General features: G+C 37.6%; 1 protein-coding gene across 1 annotated transcript; it reads right to left on the reverse strand.

Annotated features, from left to right (window-relative positions):
- Nucleotides 1–826: 826 nt before the first annotated feature.
- On the reverse strand, nt 827–1,768 carry LOC102877492 (olfactory receptor 5AN1-like). The gene has a single exon (XM_006900476.1). It carries the CDS (start codon nt 1,766–1,768, stop codon nt 827–829), a length of 942 nt encoding a protein of 313 aa, XP_006900538.1.
- Between the last annotated feature and the right edge of the window lie 21,812 nt (nt 1,769–23,580).

Genomic DNA, 23,580 nt, shown 5'->3' on the forward strand with positions numbered 1-23,580 from the left:
GCTAAAATTTTGTTAAGTTTTATGATAGCACTACTTGTAAAAATTTCCATCATAGCTGTAATACTTTAAGTTATGCTGTCATGGCAACCAATCCAAAACAAAGACTAATTTTTCTACAGCCAACATATTCATCTTGAATCAGCTGAGGCTATCTTTACCATTGATTATCCACTAAAAGGATCATTGAGAGAAGAGTAAGTTGCAAAATGCTTAGTATAAAGGCTCTGCATGAAGGTGACACCTATCATGCCCACTTGTGTTTAATTTACCAGAAAAGGTTCAAGCCCAAGTTGGAAAATATAAACAAACACACTCTTCCTCCAAAAGGCAGCTACATAATTGAGTACATGGGTAATCCATTTCCGTTTCATACACTGCAGTATATGCCTTCTCTTCAGGGCTCTACAAGATACTCCCACAATCAATAATGTAAGGAGACTAAAATAAAAATGAGAGCATAAAGAATCTAAAGTATTAGAAGTGAGACGAGAATGCAATCAAAGAGAATGTTAACACATTATGAAAAATACAATTAACTTCAAATGAACAATTTGTGTAGAAATTGTCAACTGGGAACCCAATCTGCTATTTAAACTTTCACAGAAAGAACAATAAAATGCTATTTTTTTTAAAAAAATGTAAAAAAGAACCTTTCTGCATTAAGGTCATCATTAACAAAGACCAGTGTCATTACTAATTTGTACATGAAAGTTTCATTTGACTCAGTTGATCTTTTCCACCTATTTTGAATATTTTTAAAAATGCAGATTCTTAATTTAATAATTTCCTTTTAGTAACAAATCTAGGCAGATAAAAAATATAAGAGTCAGGAGAAAATTCTCTTCTTGCATCTGTTCAGAGCATCTTTGATTTCCTTGTTCCTCAGACTGTAGATCAATGGATTTAACATGGGAATCACCACAGTGTACACAACAGAAGCCAACTTGTTCTGGCTACGAGAACCATCCGAGCTGGGGCACAAGTAAACAAAAATTCCAGAACCAAAGAATAGAGTCACTGCTGTCAGGTGAGAAGCACAGGTGTTGAAAGCCTTGGACCTGCCTTCCGCTGACGTGATCTTCAAAATGGCGGCAACAATATGACCATAGGATATCATGATAATCAGGACAGAGATCAATCCGAAGATCACTGTGAGCACAGAGGAAAGAATTCGTAAGAAGAAAGTGTCAGAGCAAGATAGTGTCAGCATCTGAGGCAGGTCACAGAAGAAATGGTTGATGATATTTGGTCCACAGAAATGGAGCTGAAGTAAGCCACACACTTGGATAAGTGAACCAAAGAATCCAGTTATGCCAGATCCTACTACCATCTGCAGACAGACAGCTGGGGACATGACAACTGTGTAAAGCAAAGGACTGCAAACAGCAGCATATCGGTCATAAGCCATGGCCACCAGAAGACAGCACTCTGTCAGACCCAAGCTAGCAGAGAAGAAATACTGCAAGGTGCATTGAAAAAAGGAGATGAACTTCTGTTTCTGGAAGAAGTCTGAGAGCATCATGGGGGATATGGAGGAGACATAGCATATATCTAAGAAGGCGAGTTTATTGAGGAAGAAATACATGGGTGTGTGCAGATGGGAATCGATCTTGATCAGAGCAATAAGACCCAGGTTCCAGGACACTGTCATGAGATACATTGCTAAGAATATTGAAAAGAGCGCTGCTGTGAGCTTTGGAAATTCAGAGAATCCCAAAAGGATGAACATGGTAACTGTACTGTTGTTTCTTTCTTCGATTATTGCCATCCTGAAATTCACAGGAATGTAAGGAAAGATATTTCTTGTTCGGTTTTCTCAAGATATTGAAATTAAATGGAAGACATTACCCTGTGACTCAATTCTCCAGCTGAAAAGGAAAAAAAAATTAGATTTCTTAATTTAAAAAAAATTTTATTTCTTAGATTCAGTTTTACATCATTTCTTTCTATTAACACTGGCATGTTGGAGCGCATTGTTGAAGATATTCTATAAATCCCTATCACTGAGGGTTTATCTCATTTTCCCTGATTCTTTACTAAATATAACGTACTTTTCTAGCAATTTTGTCTTTATAAGAAGGTTCAAGTATAATCTTGTTTCTTAAGAACATTTGGCCTGTATTACTTCTAAGCCTGATTTGCTTGTTTTCTGGAAGTCCTTAGTATTTTCACTACTCCTTTTAAACACTACCTTTTAAATGTATCTATTTGTCTTGCTGGTCTAGTGGCAAGAAGCTGCACTGCAATCCCAAAGGCACATGGTTCAAAGCCACCAGCTGCTCCTTTGGGAGTATAAGCATTCTCCTCCAGAGCCATTAACTGCCTCTAAAAACCTACTGGGGGCTTGGCTGTAGGTCGGTTCTATACAATAATTGCTTCTGGCATGCATATGTTGTTGTTATATACCTTAGAGTCAGAACCAACCCACAGCTGACCCTCCAGCAGGTTTCAGAAGCAATAGATTGCTCAAGAAAGGAGCGTCCATCTTCCTCCTTTAAAACAAAGAGCTGGTGGATTTAAACTGCCTGCCTTCAGGTTGGCAGTACAAATCCTTACACGAGGCCAGCAGAGCTCAATGAAATGACTGAGAAGGCATCCCTTAATCATCAAAACGACACCTTGATCCTTCTCAAATGTCAAAAAGTCTTTGCATCAGATTTTTAAATATTAACAATATATTTAAGATCATATTAAATAAAAGTAACATATTTAGAAACACCTGTCCATTCCACTAATGATGAATGAATTAGAGAAGGATCAAAATGAAACCTATGCAGGGAGTCTAAAGTGAATGCATTTCTAAAAAGCTAAACATTGTGCTGAGATAGCACATGGAACTAGTTTCCTAGATTAAAATAAAGTGCTGGATAAAAGATTTCAGAAATAGTCTCAAGTGCATCAATTTACAGGCTAGAAGAAAAAAAAAATACCAAAGCAAACAGACACTAAGTAGGAATAGCATCTTTGAGGAGGCAGAACAGTGAATCTAGCAAAGTCAACCTATGCTGAGTTGTTTTGATTTTCTTTCCTTTCAGCTTCACAGAATTCAGGGATACAGAACAAAGGACCAATGAAAGTGGCAAACCTCACAGGAGACCTTGGTACCAAACCAGGTGTCTCAGAGATCCAAAGGATTATACCATTAGCATCAAGATAAAGGTAAGATAATCATCATTGCAAAGATCTACAAGCAAAATTTTCTGCCTAAAAAATTCTGACTCTGAGTGGAGAAGAGGAAGCTCACTCCCCAGAGAATTTGGGACTCATTTTATATTCACACTGCCTGAAAGAATGAAAAATGGGGATTAAGTTTAAAGAGATCCTGGATTAACTGAAGTCAGGGCTTCTCAAGGTCATCCATTTGGAACAGGATAAATGTTCTAAATCGGTTAGAAAGTAAAGGCTTTGTGGCACATTGTAAATCAATTCACAGTTTTGTGCAGGAAAGTATTATTTTGAAATGTATGAGAGTTGTGCTTATTGCTACAGATGATTTGGGCTGTGTAAAAAAACTGCTCAACTTGTTAAAAATAAAAGCTGTAAATAAGGAGCATTTGGAGCTTAATAAACACTTGTCTAAATACTTCATTTTGGAAGCAGGAGCGGCATCCACTGCCTAAACAACTTGCCTACAGAAACTCTATGAACTTTGATAAATGTTGATAGTTGTAGAAGGGCATTAGGCCTTTTGTTCATAGGGTCGCTATGAGTCATTCTCAACTCAAAGACAATCAACAAATACTTCATTACATAAAAAAGAATTATTATTAACAATTTTAAAATTGCCATAAAAAACAGTAAATAAACATCACATATACAAATACTGTATGAACCTTGTGATATAAACTCACATTTATAAAGATATGAAATTATATACACTAAAATATTTAGTGGTGATCAATTTATGATATGAGCATAACGCTATATGCTATTTTGCTTATTATTATGTTCTAATTTTCTATAAAGTGCATGTACTAATACTGATTATATAAAAATGAAAAGCTGTAAAATTACAAGGATATGACTTAAAACAAATGTTGCTGTTGTTATGTACCCTGGAGTTGGAAGTGACTCAGAGCTGACCCTCCAGTGGGTTTTCCTAACCACATAGCTTTGGGATGGAAGCACAACTCCTTATCACTGAGCCACCAGAGCTCCCTGCTATAACAACTGGGAGAGGAAAAGACATTCTTTTAAATGTTTATACTAGAGAAGTGAAATTACTGCCAGAGTTCACCTTTCAACTAAATAATAGATTTTTATAACACAAACAGTATCACCTTGAGATACTTTGCTCTTCAAAAAAAAATTATCTGAGAACAAATAAAGTTAATCTTCATAAAATTATGGGAAAATATAGAAGCTAGATTGAGATGAAACAGAATGGAATAATGAGGACATTGGTACAATGTAGGAAATATGAAAAAATCATTAGAATGTTTTTTCAGTTGCCACTGAGTCGAGTACAACTCATAGTGCCCTTATGAACAACAGATCTGAACCCTGTCCTATCCTATGCCTTTCTCACAATCTCTGATATACTCAATTCCATTGCTCCAGTCACTGTGTCAATCTACCTGGCTGAGGGTCTTTCTCAGTTTCAGTGACCCTCCACCTTTCCAAGTATGATGTCCCTCTGTAAGAAATGGCCTCTCCTAGCAAAATGACCAAAGCGTGTGACATGAAGCTTTATCATCTTTGTCTCCAAAGATAACTCCAGCTGCACCTTCTTCAAGACATATCTGCTTGTTCTTTTGGCAGTTCATGGAATAGTTAATACGCCTTTCCAACACCAGAGCTCAAAAGCATCCATTCTTCTTCTGTTTATTCTTATTCATTGTCATCCTTATTCATTCAGCTCGCAGATGAATAACAAGTGATTGGAAAGACCGTGGTCTGAACTAGGTACATCATAGTCCTCAAAATGACATCATTACTCCTCAATAATTTGGAGAAGTCCTTGACTGCACACTTGGGAATTATGTCTCATGGTCTCCTGACTGCTGGAATCAAGGGTGTTAACTCTGGATTCAAGGAAGATGAAGTGTTGACAGATTCAATCTTTTCTCCATCTATCATGAAGTTGCTCATCAGTCTAGCGGTAAGAATTTTTGTTTTCTTGACTTTGAGATGTAATCTATATTGAAGGCTATATTCTTTGATCTTTTGCAGCATGTTCTTAAGGTCCTCCTCACTTTCAGCAAGCAAGGTTGTGCTATCTGTATAAAGTAGGTTATCAACTAGTCTTCCTTCAATTCTGATGACACATTTTTCTTCAGAGTCCAGCCTCTTGAATAATAATTTGTGTAGCATACAGATTAAATAGGTATGAAGAAAGGCTACAATCCTGACGCAAAACTTCTGTCATTTTAAACTACATAGTGTTCCCATGCTTTTTTCACACAACAGCCTCTCGATATTGGTATAAGTTTCATAGGTTTCACATGAGCACAATTAAGTGAAATCTTTAGAATAAGCATCTTAAAAACCAAACCTATTTTCATGAAACAAATTCTGACTCATAATGACCCAGTAAGTCAGAAAAGAACAACCCATAAGGTTTCCAAGGCTAATATCATTATAGAAGCAATCTGTCATATCTTTCTGTCATGGAGCAGCTGACAAATTTGAAACATCAACCTTTTAGTTAGCAACCAACTGATTAACCACCTCACAATCAGAACTCCTGAACAATATCTCTTTTTGTTGTTAGGTGGCAACAAGTCAACTATGACATATAATGACCCTATGAACAACAGTGCAGAAGCCTGTGCTATCCTGTGTCATCTTAACATTTCCTGACATATTAGAGCCTTTTGTGGCAGTCACCATGACAATCTACCTGATTAAGAGTCTTCCTCTTGCTTCACCTGACATGCTCTGGGCATGTTGCAAGGAGGGGCCAATCCTTGGAGGACATCATGCTTAGAAGGGTGGAGGGATAGCGCAAGAGAGGAAGACCATTGATTAGATGGATTGACTCAGTGCCTGGGGTAACGAGAGTAGGTATGTCAGAGACAATAAGGTTGGCACAGGATAGAACAGGTTACAGGTCTATATATAGTGACAGTTTTACCGCTTCCTTTTGAATTTGGGTGCCTCTTTTTTTCCTTGTCCTGTAGTATTGGCCTAGAAAGTACTTCCAATACATTTTTAAATGGGAGTGGTGAAAATGGGCATCCTTCTCTGAACCCTGTTTGCAAAAGGAATACATTTAGTCATTCTCCTTTGACAGTGATGTTGGCTCTTGGTTTTGAATATGTATTTTTCACTATGTTGAGAGAATCCCTTCTATTATGTTGTTTAATTTCTTGACTACTATTACAATATTTGCTAATTTTGGATCTCAATAAAATGAACTTTTGACCACTTTAAAAAAAAAAAAAAGGTCTTCCTCTCCTTCACTGACCTTCCATTCTTCCAAGTGTTATGCCCCTTTCCAAGGAAGAGTGTTCATAGGATTTTCAAAGGTCTGTTATTCAAGAAGTGGATAACTACTCCTGATTCCCAGTCTGTCTTAATCTGGGAGCTCTACTAAAACCTGTCAACTATGGATAGACATTATGGTATTTGACAAACCAATGGCATAGATTTTAGTATCACAGCAACCCACAAATTATCTCAGTACAGCAAACTGACAGGCAAATGCTATACCACTTAAAACAATGTTCTCCCCAAATAAAACAAACTGTCAATTATGTTTGTGACTGTAATAGCAAATTCATCTTCACACTAGGCACGTGGGCCTGTGGTCCTCGGGCCCAACCAAGTTTTAAATACAAAAGCCTGTCCGCCAGGTCCTGATTGGTTTACACAAGCAGCTTCCAACATATCTAGAAATTATTAATTAAGAATATCAATTTTATTGTGTAAACTTTTAGCAAAAGCACAAATAAATAAAGATAATAATTAAATTTCTGTATCTTATACCGTCTTTTAACATCTCTGTTGCACCTTAATCTATGGATTTCCAGTCATTTCTAATGTTGCTTTCAGTCTTCTCTCTTGATATCTGGACCAGTGACAGATGTTTTCATGAATACCTGTTTTGGCTTTAGCAAATTTTTGCTATTTTTTCCTAACTTTACAAGCAGAGCCAAAATAAAATTTAGATAGATAAATTTTAAATTAAATTTAAAATTTCATTTGAAAAAAGCTGAGAAAATATAGCAGCAAAATGATTTAATAGGAAACTGAAAATGTAAATAGTCTTGTTAGCAATAAAGAAGCTGAATAAATAATTCTAAATAATTTGTCACACACAAAAACAAACCAAAAACCCACTCTAGTTTCCAACTCTTTCTAGGAACAAATAATTCAGGTCATCTACAAATTTTCAAAACAGAAGTTCCTTAGAATTATGGCACAGAATATGTGCCTTTGATACCAAATCCAAAAAATAGGTAATGAAAAAGGGTAACTATATCCAGTATCATTCATAAACCAATTCAAAAGGACTAAACAAAACCTTAATAGTGTATAAAATTCAATAATCTGGGTAATATGTAACTTTTTTAGCAAATAGAATATATAGGAAAAAATTCCTTAGCATAATAAGGGTTGCTTATAAAATTCTATAACAATTATCTCATTGTGAAATAATGATTTTCCTTATGAGTCAAAACAAGAAAAATGTTTTCTGTGATTCCTTTTGTTCTACATTGCATTGTGAATTATATGCAGCAGAGTAGGGGGAAAATAAAGTTAACAAGGAAGAGTAGCAATGCTGTTGATATTCACAGATTATATGACAGTCTAGAAAGAAAAGTTAATGTAATAGCGACAGTCTGAGACTTTAGCATATATTTTGAATTCGGTAATCAATGCCCAACAATCATCTAGATTTTTCTAAACCACAACAAACATAAAATATAAATATAAAATGTAAAAAATCTGAAGTATTTTAGAATAAGGCTAACAAAATCTCTGCAAGATCTTTATGCAGAATGTCTTGTAACTTTATTGAAAGGCACTAACAACACACTCAAATGAAAAGCTATACCATGCTTTTGGCCAGGTCACTAAGTTAAATAAATTCTTTAATTTTCTCTAAATCATCTATAGATTCAATACCATATAACTCAAAACGCTAGAAGCCACTTTTTTCAGTAATATCTGAGATGACAATTTTCAAATGTTTGTGAAAAATCAAACGACCATAAATAGGTAATAAACTTGTGAAAAAGAAAAATCCAAAACTCCAACCAAACAAGCAAGATTCATATGATAGGACAACACAGAAATTAAATATGTATTTTAAGGTATAATAATTATGATAGTGTGCTGCTGGGACAAGGATAAATAAAATGAGTAATGAAACAGAATAGAATATAAATGAATTAGAACACACAGAGCTTTACATAGGATATTGGAGCATTTTAGAAGGAGGAGTGGCATCCACTTCCATAATAGCTTGCCTCCAGAAACCCTATGAACCTGGAGACAGGATGAAAGGCACCCAAGCATCAAGGACTCTCCTTCATAGGGTCACTATGAGTCACCTGCGACTCAACAGCACTTAATAACAACAACAACATTGGAGCATTAAGGATCCATGAGAGTTAACAGCCTTCAGTGAATTCTGCAGGGCAATATAGCACTCTTCCTTTTCTTTCCTTCCCCTCCCCCTTTTAAGATACGTGATTTCAGTAAAAGTTTGCTAAAATTTTGGATTTTCTTTTATTCATCGTTGCAAATTTCCCTTCCTAGCCCCTTCCGTTCACTTTAAAAAAATCATTCATTTTTGCATAATTTCCTCCCTCTCTCCCATTCCTCCATTCCACCCTAGTATGCACCTCTTATTCTGATTGTCATACAGATAATGCTTAATCATATACTGCTTTTAACCAGATCTTTCTTTCATCTGTTCCAATGCCACATTTTTTATTTATCTCCTCTTTCCTCAGTTCCCCCAGCCCCCATGTCAGTCCTGTTTTAGACCATCCTGAACATGCCTAGTCTCATCTGATCTTGGAAGCTAAGCAGGGTCAGGATGGGAGAGATTTTTCCTTTTCAGCCTCCTTCTAATGTTAATTCTTACTGCTGTCAAGTTGGAACTAACTCATAACTGACTTTCCAATGTGTTTCAGAGGCTGTAAATCACATGGGAGAAGATTGTCTATGGAGATGCTGGTGGATTTGAACCACCAGAGAGGTACATGTAGTCTTTGGTGTAATGACACAATGCCCTACAGACTATACCATGAGAGCTCCCTAATTCTGATGTAGTACAAAGAATTGAATTAACTAAAAGAAAAGGATGTTATGTGTGATGTATGAAATGGTAATAAACAAATGGAGAAAGAAGGTAGAAAATGTACATGTTTAATAATGCTATTTAAGGTTTTAAAAAACCTTATTTTTTTAATTAAATAAATAAGAAAAAAGCAATATTTACCATTTTTTTCCCCTCTCTTATATCACTCCAGATCAGAATAGGAAACTACGTCTGGTGAACTAAGACAAAATTTAACTGTGAAACTTTATATTCATAAAAATTCTTTCCCTGCACACTAAAACTTATACCAAATTGAGAAGAAGGACCCAAGGTCACTCAACTTTGCAAATCTGGCAGACCAATGAGATTATTATTTTGTAACAAAATTTGAAACACTTGCTTGGCTAGATAAGATTGAGTTTCTTAGGCTAACTCAAGAAGTCTGCTATAAAATGAATTTCTTTGTGTAATAAGCTGTTATGGAGATTCAGTGTCACTTTGCAACCATTAGTTAAAATGTGCTGGGCAGGAAAAAATAATTTATAATTAGAGCATATATGTATTCATGGTAGGGTGGTATTAATGAATTAAGGGTTATTCAAATATGGGGTATAGTTGTAAAATTGACATCAGTTGTTTCCATCCTGCAAGACTGGTTGCTTTGCCCTAGAAGTCTATTATTCTTTAATTAGTTATATAAAATACTTTAAACTATTTTTTTACCAGTAAAGGCATTCATCTTTTCTGGATCAGTATTCACCTTTTTGAAACTGTTTTTCTCAGTTACATGTAATTCTTTTCTGTATTAGTGTTTACTTCTTTAAAAATATTCTTCTCATTTATGCATAATTGGGTTAGCATTTATCTCTTTGAAGATGTTTTTCTCAGTCCTCATCTGTAAACTGTATCATGAGTTGTTGTTTACTAATAAGTGTAACATCTAACCCAAGTATAAAAGCCAATGACCACCCTTAGATGGGAAGGCAGTTTTTGAGATGATTCTTGCTGCTCTCCCAGATCTGCAATGAAGTGCTTTGGATATTGCAACCTGTCTGTCTTATTGGCAATTGACTATTGAAAGAACCCCTTGTGATCAGTAAGATTCAGAGTGAAAGAAAGATGACTGGTTTCAATGAAGGATGGTGCCATATTGGGAACTCAGCAATGTTCCCTTTGGTTGATAGTTAGAATGTTCAAGATCAGTCATGAATCAACAGACTGCTTAAGACTCATGCTAAAACAAGAAGCATGTTTTTTCAGTAATAACTAATTCGTGGACAATTCTATAATTGGCAATACTTTTCAATTATACAGGAGAAAAATATAAGAACACACATACACACAATGCTCCACTGCAGAACACTCTTCTTTCACTATTTTTTAAATATTTCCCAATCTCAGCACTATTTTCAAGTTAGGTTGGGTAATTCTTTATCGAGATTCACTGTTTTTGCATTAAGAAATGGTCACTGTATTACTAGCCTTTACCAATAGACACTAGTGTGCCCTCTCCTTCTTCTGAGTTGGGATAAACAAAGTGTCTCTAGATGTTGCCAAGTATCCCCTGAGGCGAAGAGAGGACAATATTATTGCTAGCTGAGAACCACTATTCTATATAACTTTTCCTCATAGTTTTCTCAAAACAGCTAATGTTGGAAGGCCTCATCACCATCAAATACGAATAATACATATAAAAAGTCTTCATGTTTAAAAACTGAAAAGAGAGCAAGAAAAATAATGGCTGATAAAGGAAATTCACCAAAAAATTATTGCCTAAGAGGTGGTGAAAACTGAGTTCACATATAATGTCAAGATATTAAATAAATAAGTGAAAATCTAAAATATGAAAAATAAAGGAGAGATAGGAATACCTGAGAGAGAAATGAGAAGTGAACCAAAAATAAATTTGAAGAATTCACCTACATAGGGAAAATTAAAAGTACCACTCCAGATGTAGAAATGAAGTCCATGCAGCAAACAGCAATCAGAGCAAAAAGATACTGTTAAAAACACACATGGAAAATAGTACTGAGAAACATGAGAAAATTACATTTGGAAAGAAGTTTTAAAATGACAAAGAATAGATGTGTAGACCAAAAAAAATCTATTATAGACATAATATGCATTGTTAAGGAAGAAAATGAAAATAATGAAATACAAAGACCACTAAAAATAATTCAGAACTATTTTCCTAAAATGGTAATTACACTTACAGATTCAGTGCACGTGTATACATCTTGTGTCAGGTTAAAAAATCAATATATAATAATCAAGATCAAGTCACCTCCAGGTAAATCAATAGAATTCAAAATGAAGGAGTTCTTTGGATTTCCAGGCAAAAATAGAAAATTACCTGTAGGAAGAAAAACACAGATTAGTAATGACTTCTTCAGTCACATTCAGCATAAAAAAGGAGCTAGAGAAATGACTAGTTATCACAAATATATCAAAAAAACTCAAGTTCATTGCAGTCAGGTTGGAATCTACTCACAGTTGACCCTCCAGCGGATTTGCAGAGGCTGTATTTCTCACAGTAGGAGACTGTCCATCTTTCTCCTGCAAAGCCACTGGTAGATGTGGACTGTCACAGAGACAGGGTGGAGTGAGGAGGGCCGCTCCTTACTGACTATGCCACTAGACGTCCCTATACACAAATTAGCAGAAACCTTACAGGTACCTGAATGCAGCCCAAAGAGGTTAATGAAACCATTTCTGTTATCCAAAATGACAATGTAAAATGTTATGCATCAATGCTAAAAATATCTACAATCTATTTTAATAAAAAAATCAAGTTACATGGCATCAATTGCATATCAGTAAGGTGAAAAAAGAGAAAGTGAATCTTCTCATTTTCTATTGTAATAAAAATCACCTTTAACTTCTGAATCAATCACTTAAAGAAATTCCTCCTACATGTTCATTCGTACATGCATTGGTCACTTATAAGAATTTCCCCAAATTCAGTGTGTGAATATTGAATGTTCAATATATTAATATATTATCTGTAGTATTCTTAGTTTGGAAACAAACCAAATGTCCATCAAGATAGAATGGATAAATACATTGTCTAGGCATTGCTTTAATGTTATATGAAATATGCACAAGAAGAGCCTTACAAATAAAATAATAATTAAAAGAAGGAAGACAGAAGTAATACTTAGTAATAGCAAGAAGTTGTGCTGCAATCCTGAAGGCAGGCAGTTAGAATCCACCAGCGGCTCCATCAGAGAAAGCTAAATAATCTCAACCCAAGCAATTAACGCCTCTGAAAACCGTCCGGAGGGTCAGCTATGGGTCATGTTCAACTCGATGGTACACATCAACACTACTGAAAAAGACAAATCGCAGAAACTATAAAATGTGTATTGTCCAGGAGTGCATACATAAGTAGGAACATTACACAGCAGAGCAAAGTAATATTTACATATGGTGAGGACAGAAGAGATTTCAGAAAGACACAGGAAACTCCCGCATTCTTGGCAATGCTCTATTTTCTGATCTGAGCTGTGGTTATTACCACAATGTTCTCTCTACAGTCATTATTGTGCATATAAATGTTCATATCCTATGTATTTTTATACATTTGAACAATTTTATAAAGAACATTTACATTTTTACATATTAAAAGAAGTGATTCACGTAAGATCATTTTCCCCTTTATAAAAACCCTTTTGAAATGAAAGCTCTCTAAAGAAACTAGCACAAGTCAATCCTACAACCAATAGTTGATTCATAGAAACCTACATGCTGTTATTCCCTGGGTTTCACCCATCTTGCAGACAAAGCTCCTTTATTATGCATGTATAGCATTAGCAGGCCACTTGACACATAACAACAACAACAACATAGCATTAACCTCTTAAAAGCTAGGTAGGTCCTAATAACAAAGCTTTTGGTTTACTTTATTTACATTTCTATCTAATCCTGGACTAGACTGCTCCGTGAGGTTCTGTATCCCTTTTTGTAGCACTTATTGTGCATTTATCATTTATGTAGTACATGAATATCCTGGTATCTGTAAGATGAAGACATGAGGCTGTCACCCATAATGAAAGATCCCTTTTCTAAGATGCTGGAAAAGCAAACCTATGGATCAAATCCTTTATCACGTTGATGTAAACGGACCTTAAATAGTGTAACTTGTCTGACATCTTTCTGCTAATGTAAACTTGAGGAGGTTAGGTTTAGTTGGCCTGAGACTCTATCTTTTTTTTCTTTTCTTCCACATACCAGTATAAACTAAATTTTCTTGATTTTTGGTAATTGTAGTGGTTACTGGTTTCCCCCCTACATAACTGCATATGTGAAGAATCATGTTTATCAGTTTCCAATGCCTCCAAATATGGCAATAGAAGTCCATTATTTGTATTTCCAAAGGAAAAAATGTGTATATATTTTAAATACAACAGGCAGAGAAACTAAACCAACAAATTCCTTTGTTTTGCATGTGAATGATAGCAACTCGTTGTGGTTTCTCTGTCCTAAAGAAGTTTCTTGGTTTTTGAGTGTTAACTGGAAAATACATTTGTAAGAGGGAAGTTAAAATATATTACTTGTCAATTGTGTGACTTTTGGAGAAATGACATATTCTTCTGAACCTCATCTTCATCCTGCAATAAAAGACATCTGTAGAGTAGCTGTGAGCTTTTACTGAAGATTGATGAATAGTGCCAGGGACAGTGACCAAAACATAGAGACCCATGACAATTAGTTATCAGAGTAAGAGTTTTTGCAATCACTTGCTATGTGTCAGAGAGCTGGACAAGGACTAGGGAGGATAGAAGAATTGATGCCTTTGAGCTGAGGTGTTGGAGAAGAGCATTGTATATACCATGGACTGCTAAGAAAATGAACAGGTTGTCCTGGAGAGGGTTAAACCAGGCTGCTCCTTGGAGGCAAGGATTCTGAAACTTTGTCTGACATACTTTGGACATGTTGCAAGGAGGGACCCGTCCTTGGAGAAGGACATCCTGCTTGGGAGGGCAGAGGGACAGCACCAGGTAATCCAGGTAGGTGTGTTAGAGACAGTGAGATTGGCACAGGACAGAGCAGAGTTTAGAGCTGTTGTACATAGGGTCGTTATGAGTCGCCGGCAACTCGATGGCACATAACAACAACAAGAGTTTATGATTATACAACTGCTGTTGCTAGCAAAATAAAATTTGGTAGATTAATCTAAATAGGAATAAGTAAAAAGAAAGATCATTTGGTAACATAGACTTTGGAAGAACAGCCTCACATGCCATCTCAGGAATTCCCTCATCCTTCATCTCTACTTCACAAAGCAACCCATAGTGAACAGTCTAGATGAGATGATTGGTGCTTAGTCAAAAGACCTAACTTTCTGTTAAAATATAAGTAATTTCTTGCAAGGAGTATAGTAAGAGAGAATAATCAATGATAAGAATTGGAGATGGGAGGAAGTCAGACAAACAAACTCATCACTAATTCAATTCCAACTCATGACGGCCCCATACACTACAGAGTGGAATCGCTCCATTCAGGGTTTTTGGCTGTAATAATTACAAAAGCAGGCCACCAGGCTGTTCTTCCTCAGCACTGCTGGATGCATTCAAAGCCTCAATTTTTAACTTAACACTTGATCACAAGCCGAGTGGGGCAGAAGCAGTGCTACAGTGAGTTGGAGGCTGAAAAGACAATTTGTTCTAGGGCATTCTTGCCAGTGTTACTTACTCAAACATTCCTGACAATTCTGAACCTGGGTGAAACCTGGAAGGTCTGTCAACCTGCTGTCTTCTCTTGGTCCTGAATCATAGTCTGCCTCTAGGTCTTCAAGAGTTTTTTTCAAGAGAGGCACTTTCAATGAGGGATCCTCTTCCAGGTCTCCTTAGGGTCTAATGACAAGGGGAGACAATTAGCAGGAGATGACACTTGCCATTAATTATTCTCAAGTGTGTTGGACAAAGAAGACCAGGGGTAAACTTTCTTAGCTGATTATTCTATTTTGTCATCCTACCATGAACCCCTTGATTCAGTTGGTATCAAGTTATGATTCACTGTGACTATACAATCAATAGACCAAAACTCTGCCCTGGTCTGTACCATCCTCATCGTCTCTGCCATGCTCAAGCCCCTTGTTGCAGTCACTGTGTCAGCTCAGCTCATTGAGGGTCTTCTCATTGATATGTTGTTGTTGTTGTTATGTGCTGTCAAGTCGCTTGCGACTCATAGCGACCCTATGTACAACAGCCCTAAACTTCTCTCTGTCCTGTGCCAATTGCACTGTCTCTGACACACCCATCCCAATAAACCCAGTCACTGAATCAATCCACCTCATAGAGGGCCTTCCCCTCCTGCGCTGTCCCTCCACCCTCCAAGCATGACGTCCCTCTCCAAGGACCGGTCTCTCCTCACAAAATGTCCAAAGTATGTTAGACGGAGCCTCAGAATCCTTGCCTCCAAGGAGCCACCCGGTTTAACCCTTTCCAGGACAAATCTGTTTGTATAGTGTATGTTATTTCCAAGGGGGCTCCATTACTCCAATGGTTTGAATCAAAAGCTGTTCCTAGTGAGAAAGATGGGCAATTCCCTTCCATTGTGATTTGCAGTCTCTGAAACTCAATGAGGGGTGGCTGTAAGTCAGAATAGAGGATTGATAGTGAGTAAGGGGTGAGGAAGTCTTGTAACAGGCACCATGCAGAGCCATCTCCATGTATTCATCTCCATAGTGATAAGAGTGAAGATAGGGTAGATCGCTTTTCCAAGGCCACCTCCCTAGTCAGCGGCAAAGCCTGGTTGCAAAGTCAGCCAATCTAACGCCACACTTTGCCTCCACATAGTACCCTGCCTCTAAGACCTAACCAAACCAACTTCTAAATTTTTTTAGATTTTGGAATGAGAAATGAAATTAGAGATACAAGAAAAAAAGAAGAAAAATACTTTGAATTGTACTTTCATAATCAAAGTTGAATTTATAACCGTGATGTACTAGAGCTATATATAGGAGGTTCACCTGGCTATTATGAGGTGTGGGTTTGTTGGGGTTTTTTTTTTTTATTGTTGTAGTGTGGAGCCAATGTTTTCATATTTGGTTTTTAGCATGTGCTTGCCTTTCAAGGCTCAAGATAGTCCCTCTACATACACCCATCATACTACATTCCAGCTACCAAGAAGACTAAAGAAAGCAAGATCTTCCTTTTAATAATGGTTCTCAGAAGTTGTATACAACACTTCTACTCACAGTTTACTGGGCAAAATTACACAGATAACAGCAGCTAGCTTTTGAGAAGTCTGGTAATGTAGCATAATTCTAATGCAAATAAAATGCCTAGAGCTTTCTGAGGAAGAAAAATAGAATAATTTTGGACTTCCACCTAGAGGCTACACCTTGCAGTGTCATCAACAGATTTTCAGTGTCTCATCCACATTATTGTTGTTGTTGTTGTTGTGTGCCATTGAATTACCTGTGTCTCATAATGACCCTGTGTACAACAACTTTGACTCTGCCCTGTCCTGAGCCATTCTCAATGACTCCAACACACCTAATCCCATTGCCCTAGTTATTTTGCCAATTCATATCATCTGGGGTCTTCTTCTCCTGTGCCGTCCCTCCACCCCTCCAAGCATGAGGTCCTTCTCCAAGGATCGGTCCCTTCTGAACACGTGCCCAAAGTATTTGAGATGATGTTTAAACATTCTAGCCTCCAAGTAGGAAGTTGGTTTCACCTTCTCCAAGACAGAACTATTTGTTCTCCTGGCTGTTCACGGTATGATAAAAACTCTTCTCCAGCACCACAGCTCAAAGGCATCAATTCTTTTGTCATCCTTAGTCATTGTCCAACTCTCTGATGCATAGCATGTAATTATGAAGACCATAACATGAATCAGGTGTACCTTAGCCTCTAGACTGACATCATTGTTCCTCAGTGGCCACATTACTTCTATCAGATGCACCTTAGTCCCTAGACTGACATCATTGCTCCTCAGTGGCCACATTAATTCTCTCTCTCATCAGCACCTTGCTGTTGTTGATGGTTTGTCATCTATGTTCTGGAAAGCAGCCAAAAATGTAGAACTCAATGTATACTGTCCAAATAGTAACATGGTCTCCTTTCCTATGTTCTTAGTATTCTGAAAAGGAGCAATAAGGGCCTGGTGATAAGAACTTGCACTGCAATCCCAAAGGCAAGCAGTTCAAATCCACCTACTGATCCTAGGGAGAAGAACTAGCAAACTTCTCTCTGTGGTTTACTGCCTCTGAAAACCCACTGGAGGGTTGGCTATGAATCAGTTCTGACTTGATGGCTCTCAACATGACTTAAACAGTTAGTTAGTTAGTTAGTTAGTTAGTTAGTTATTTTCCCTTTCAGGAAAAAATTGATTTGTACTTTGATTTTTTTTCTCATTTGTTGAAATCATATTATTTAGAAAGCATTTTGAATGAAAGCTTTTTTGAAGTAATATGATTCTAGATGTAAATAAGAGGACACATATAACCCAGGAGATCTCCAGTACGAGGATGAAACATGACCTGCTAGTTCAGATTCATGAGGTTATGCAGATCCCCAGCAGATGGCAGCAAGTACAAACAGGAGACAAGGGTTAGCCATTAAAGCCTGCTGTCCTGTGCCTTGGAATCAAAGTCAACCCATACCTGGGGGTTAGAGGCAATAAATGGCACAGGAGGAGATTGCTTATCCATCCACCAGAGTAACTGGTGGATTTGAAGCTCATGCCTTTAAAATTGCAGCACAGATCCTTACTACTATGCCACCGCAGTTTTGTAATATTTCTTTTGCATTTTTGTAATATTTCTGGAGATAATCAAAGCAATTTCCATCATTTGAAGAGAATTGAGCTTTCCAAATGCTTCATATGTGTGTAAAAGTTTAATAAAGAATAAGGAAGGTCTAAAAACAATTGATGACTTTGAACCATGGTGTTGACAAAAAGGAATTTTGACAATACCATGTGTAGCCAAAAGAACAAACAAATGTGTCTTGGAAAAAACAAAGCCAGAGGTGTGCTTTGTAGCAAGGAAAGTGAGACTCCACCTAGTATATATACTTTGGGCGTGTTATCAGGAGAGTACCTTACTTGGAAAAGATCAGATCAGTGAAAGGAAGGGAAACCCACATGCAGACAGAGCAACATGTTTTTGTTGTCGTTATGTGCCATCCAGTTGCTTGCAACTCATAGCGACCCTATGTACAACAGCCCTAAACTCTGCTCTGTCCTGTGCCAAAAACACTGTCTCTGACACACTCATCCCGATAAATCCCGTCACTGAATCAATCCACCTCATAGAGGGCCTTCCCCTCCTGCACTGTCCCTCCACCCTCCCAAACATGATGTCCTTCTCCAAGGACCGGTCTCTCTTTACAGCATGTCCAAAATATGTTAGACAGAGCCTCAGAATCCTTGTCTCCAAGGAGCCACCCAGTTTAACCCTTTCCAGGACAAATCTGTTTGTTTCCTTAGCGGTCCATGGTACTCTCAATACTCTTCTCCAGCACCACAGCTCAAAAGCATCAATTCTCCTTCTCTCCTACTTGGTCATTGTGTCCAACTCTCTGATGCATAACAAGTGATTGCAAAGACTATGGCCTGTATCAGACGCACCTTAGTCTCCAGAAAGACACCATTGCTCTTCAGTACTTTGAAGAGGTCCCTAAAAGCAGACTTTCCCATGGCAATATGTCTTCTAATTTCCTGGCTGCTGGTGCCAAGAGTGTTGACTGTGGATCCAAGCAAACGAAAGCTGTGAACAATCTCAATCTCTTCACCATCCATCCTGATGCTGCCAGTTGGTCCAGTGGTGAGAATCTTTGTCTTCTTGACATTGAGCCTCAATCCATATTGGAGGTTGCAGCCCTTGACCCTCTGCAACAGGACCTCCTCAGTTTCAGCAAGCAGGGTTGTGTCATCTGCATGACACAGATTGTTGATAGATCGTCCACCAATCTTGACCCCTCACATGTCTCCTCATAGAGCCCAGCCTCCGGGATAATCTGTTCTGCATACAGGTTGAAAAGGTATGGAGATAAGATGCATCCCTGGCATACGCCCTTAGTCATTGCAAACAATGGGTTTATGCATGGTGGAGAGGGTTCGCTGTGTGTTCTTTTAGCAATCTATAATACTCTTTTTGGAGGGAAATCAATAACCAGAACAGTTACAGAAATTCAAAAAGATCATTTACTGAGGCATGCTGTATAGAAAGGAAAAGGTTGATAGAGTGTGAGAATCAAGACCGCCTATGGAATAGCTCTTTTGGAAACTTTAGATGTCTATATCTCACAGAAAGATTTCTACACGTTACAGTATTGAGGCTCCATTTACACGAAGGTGCAAAAAGGATTGCATAGATTGCTAAAAGAACAGACAGCAAACCCTCTCAGCTGTGCTTAAACCCACTGTTGCAATGACTGTGTTGCTCTATCTGCGTGGGGGCCTTCCATCCTTTCACTGATCTGGTTTTTTCCAAGTATGGTACTCTCCTGATAACATGCCCAAAGTATACCAGGTGGAGTTCCAGCAAGCATTTTGACTGATGATTTCTTAGATAAGAGATATCTTTTTATATGAATAGCAAACTAGTCTCTATATCTTATCAGAGACACTGGATATTCAGAGCCACATGGACCGGGAAACACACACTAGGTGTTATTAGGGGGAAACTGAGAACAAGATGATTTCCTTTAGCTCAGCTTAAGGGGGGATGGGAATGTAAATTAAACAGACTATAACTTTATGTCCCTTGGTTCTTTTGAGCTCTTTACGATGCAAATCTGTATGTACACAATAAAATAACCTTATTAGAAAGGTGTGGGGAAACCCAGAAGTAACCGCTTGGAAGCTTCTGCAAATCGGTTTATATAGCTGGTCATAGGACTTTAGAATCAGCTCAATACTCACCAGCTGGACAATGGTGGAAGATTACAGAAGAAGTAGTGATGTCTTTGAGTTGAGGTGCTGGAGAAGAATCTTGAACAATGGACTGCCAAGAGAACAAACAAGTGTGTCCTGGAGAGGATCTGTCCTAAGCTGCTCCTTGGAGACAAGGATTTTGAGACTCCGTCTCACACACTGTGGGCATGTAGCCAGTAGGAACCAATTTCTGGAGAAGGACATTATACTTGGATGGGTCGAGGAACAGCATAGGAGAGGAAGACTCTGAATGAGATGAACTGACACAATAGCTGTAGTAATGGGGCTAGGTGTGTCAGAGACAGTGAGAGTTCCTCAGGATAGAGAAGGGTTCAGAGCTAGCGTGCATAGGGTCCCTATGATTCATAGTTGACTGGACGGCACATAACAGAATTTCTGTTGGCTCAAACATGGCTGAATTCTATGAGTCTTCTTCTGATCCTGATGCCACATTTCTCTTCAGATAGTCCAGTTTCATGAATTATTTGCTTGGCATGCAGATTAAATAGGTTTGGAGAAAGAATGCATACCTGACACACACACCCTTCCTGGTTCAAAACCATGCAGTGTTTCCTTGCTCTGTTCTGATAATTTTCTTGGTCTAGGTGTAGATTTTGTATGAGCACAATTAAATGTTCTGCGATTTCCATTCTCAATGTTAGCCATTGATTGTTATGATCTACACACTTCAAATGCCTTTGCATGGTCAAGAAAATAATATCATTAATATCACATGCAAGCAAAATCTTAATGGAGATAACGAAAAAAGTGTCTGGAACAGTATATTGGCAGGGAACTGTCAGAAATTCAAGCTGGATTTAAAAGGACCCCTGGCAAAAGGGATATAATTGCTGATGTCAGATGAATCCTGGCTGAAAACAGAAAACATCAAAAAGACGCATACATGTGTTTTATTAACTATGAAAAGATATTTGACTTCATGAACCATAACAAATTATGGATAACACTGAGAAGAATAGGAATCCTATATTAACTGTGCTTGGGAGAAACCTAAATATAGACACAGAAAGAGTTATCCAAAAAGAACAAGGGAACATGGTACAGCTTAAGAACAGGAAAAATGTATGTTGGAGTTGTATCCTTTCTCCATGTCTATTCATTTGATATGATTAACAAAATCATTCAAGTCAAGAAGCTAGATTCTATGAAGAAGATTGTGACATCAGAATTGGAGGGAGACTCAACAAAAACCTGTGTTATACCAATGATAAATCCTTATTTGCTGAAAGTAAAGAGAACTTGAAGCACTTGCTGCAGAAGATCAAAATCTTCAGCCTTTGATACAGATTATATCTTAACATCAAGAAAACAAAAATTCTCGCCACTGAACCAATAGGCAATAAATACTGTGATAGATGGAGAAGAGATTGAAGTTGTGAGGTTTAGCATTTTACATGGATCCACAATCAATACTCATGGTAATAGTAGTGAAGAAATAAAAATATGTGTTTCATTGAGAAAATCTGCTGTCAAGGCCTTCTTCAATGTTAAAGAGCAATGAAGCCGGTTTGAGGACTAAACTGTGCTGATCCAACCTTAGTCTTTTCTAACGCTTCCATTGCATCTGGAAGTTGAATAATGAATAAGGATGGCAGAAGAAGAATTTATACCTTTGAACTATGGTTTGGTTTTTGACTTTTTAAAAATCAGGTTCACTTTAATCTTTAAACTGACATCCTTGCCTTTGTGCACTTTTTAAATTTTATACTGGCTTACCTACAAAGTTGTATAAATTGTCCCTCACACCAGATTCCCCCTTCTTACCTCCCAAGTCTACCTCCTCTTCACCCACCAACCATGTAAACTCATAATTACCCCCCTAATTACCCCCACTTACCCCACTCCTCTCCTTAACCCCCCTTAGATCCTCATATACATTTTACTAGTTATCTATTTCTACAATAATGGTCTTAAACAGCATTTGTCCTTATGGGGCTGAGTTAGTTCACTTAGCTCAGTAACTGTAGTTTTGGATGCTGAGTATCCCATAATCTGCCAAAAGAATAAACAAGTTTCTTGTAGGAAATGCAACCAGAATGCTCCTGAGAGGCAAAGATGGTGAAAATTCATCTCCTACACTTTGGGTATGTTGTTAGGAGAAAGCAAAGTCTTTGAAAAAGGCATTATGTTAGGAAAGGTGGAGGAGTCAAAGAAGAAGAGGAAGACTTAACAAAATGGACACAGTGATTTTGACAACAGGTCAAGTATATAAGAGTATATTCCAATGTGTACCAGGAGCGATGTCGGAACTTGAGTGAGGTACTTCATGGGTGGGGGGGTGTTATTGCTGTTTGACTGGATCACGTGGGGCCCTTTAGGCTCAATCAGAAGGGATTGAGAAAGCTAGAGCTCATTCTTGAAGAGAAAACCAAGGATTCCTGATTTTCCAATCAGGTCTCTGTACTTTGCCTTGCATCAACTGCCTTTAGTCCAGAGCACCTTGAAATACCCTAGCTGTGGCAGTTGTCTGACAGAGGAGACTGCTTCCACAGGCCTTTTTTTCTATCAAACTGAAAGAAACCCAGGCAGCATAGCTGCCCCAATCTCTTCTGGAATGGTAACATCAGATCAAGAACCTGGTATCACCTCAGACATGAAAAACTACCACAGCAATGTTACATAGGAAGCAGGCTACTTCAGTGCCCCCTATACAAGCCCAGAGCAAGATGTCATCCCCCAAAAGTGACACAGTATCAGTTAATTTCCTGAAGCCAGAAAGTCTGATGGAACTTTCTGACACAGAATTTAAAAGAGCAATGATTGAATATTTTCAATGTGTGAAAAACAAACTTGAAGGATTACAAGACACTGCAAGCAAAAACCAGGAGGAGCTTTAAAAAAAAATCCAAAACAATGCAGATAAAACAAATGAGGCATTAGAGGCTCTGGAAAAACAAGAAACCACTATTCAAAATATGAGGACCAATATTTCAGATGCTGTCAACATGATAGAGGGACACATGAACAGAGTTGAAGACATGGAACACAGAACCAGTGAAATTTTAATTTACATGAAAAAATATTTCATCCAACAACAGCAGAATACACATCCTTCTCAAGCTCAGATAAAGTATTCACCAAGATAAACCATATTCTAGACCATAAAATATATGCTAATAAACCTAAATTAATAGAAATCATACAAAGTCAGATTTCAGGTCACAACAAAACTAGAAATCAATAAAAATATTAAGAAAATAACCCAAAATATTTGGAGACTTCAAAAACACACTTCTAAATAGTGCATGAGCCAAAAGTGAAGTTGTTGTTGCTAGGTACTGTAGAGTCAAGTACGACTCATAGCAACCGTATGAACAATTGCAGCCACAGTGTTGATCTATCTCCTTAAGGGTCTTCTTCTTTGCTAACCCGCCACCCTTCCCAGCATCATATCCTTCTCCAAGGAATAGGCCGTATGACCAACATGCCCAAAGTATGTGTGGTGATGCCTC

Source organism: Elephantulus edwardii, unplaced genomic scaffold, assembly GCF_000299155.1.
Source record: "Elephantulus edwardii isolate Elephantulus edwardi_28Jun2011 unplaced genomic scaffold, EleEdw1.0 scaffold00284, whole genome shotgun sequence".
Lineage (NCBI taxonomy): Eukaryota > Metazoa > Chordata > Mammalia > Macroscelidea > Macroscelididae > Elephantulus > Elephantulus edwardii.

Bases quoted from the DNA above. Each gene is read 5' to 3' on its own strand.
- LOC102877492 (XM_006900476.1), bottom strand. From the start codon at position 1,768: ATGGCAATAATCGAAGAAAGAAACAACAGTACAGTTACCATGTTCATC.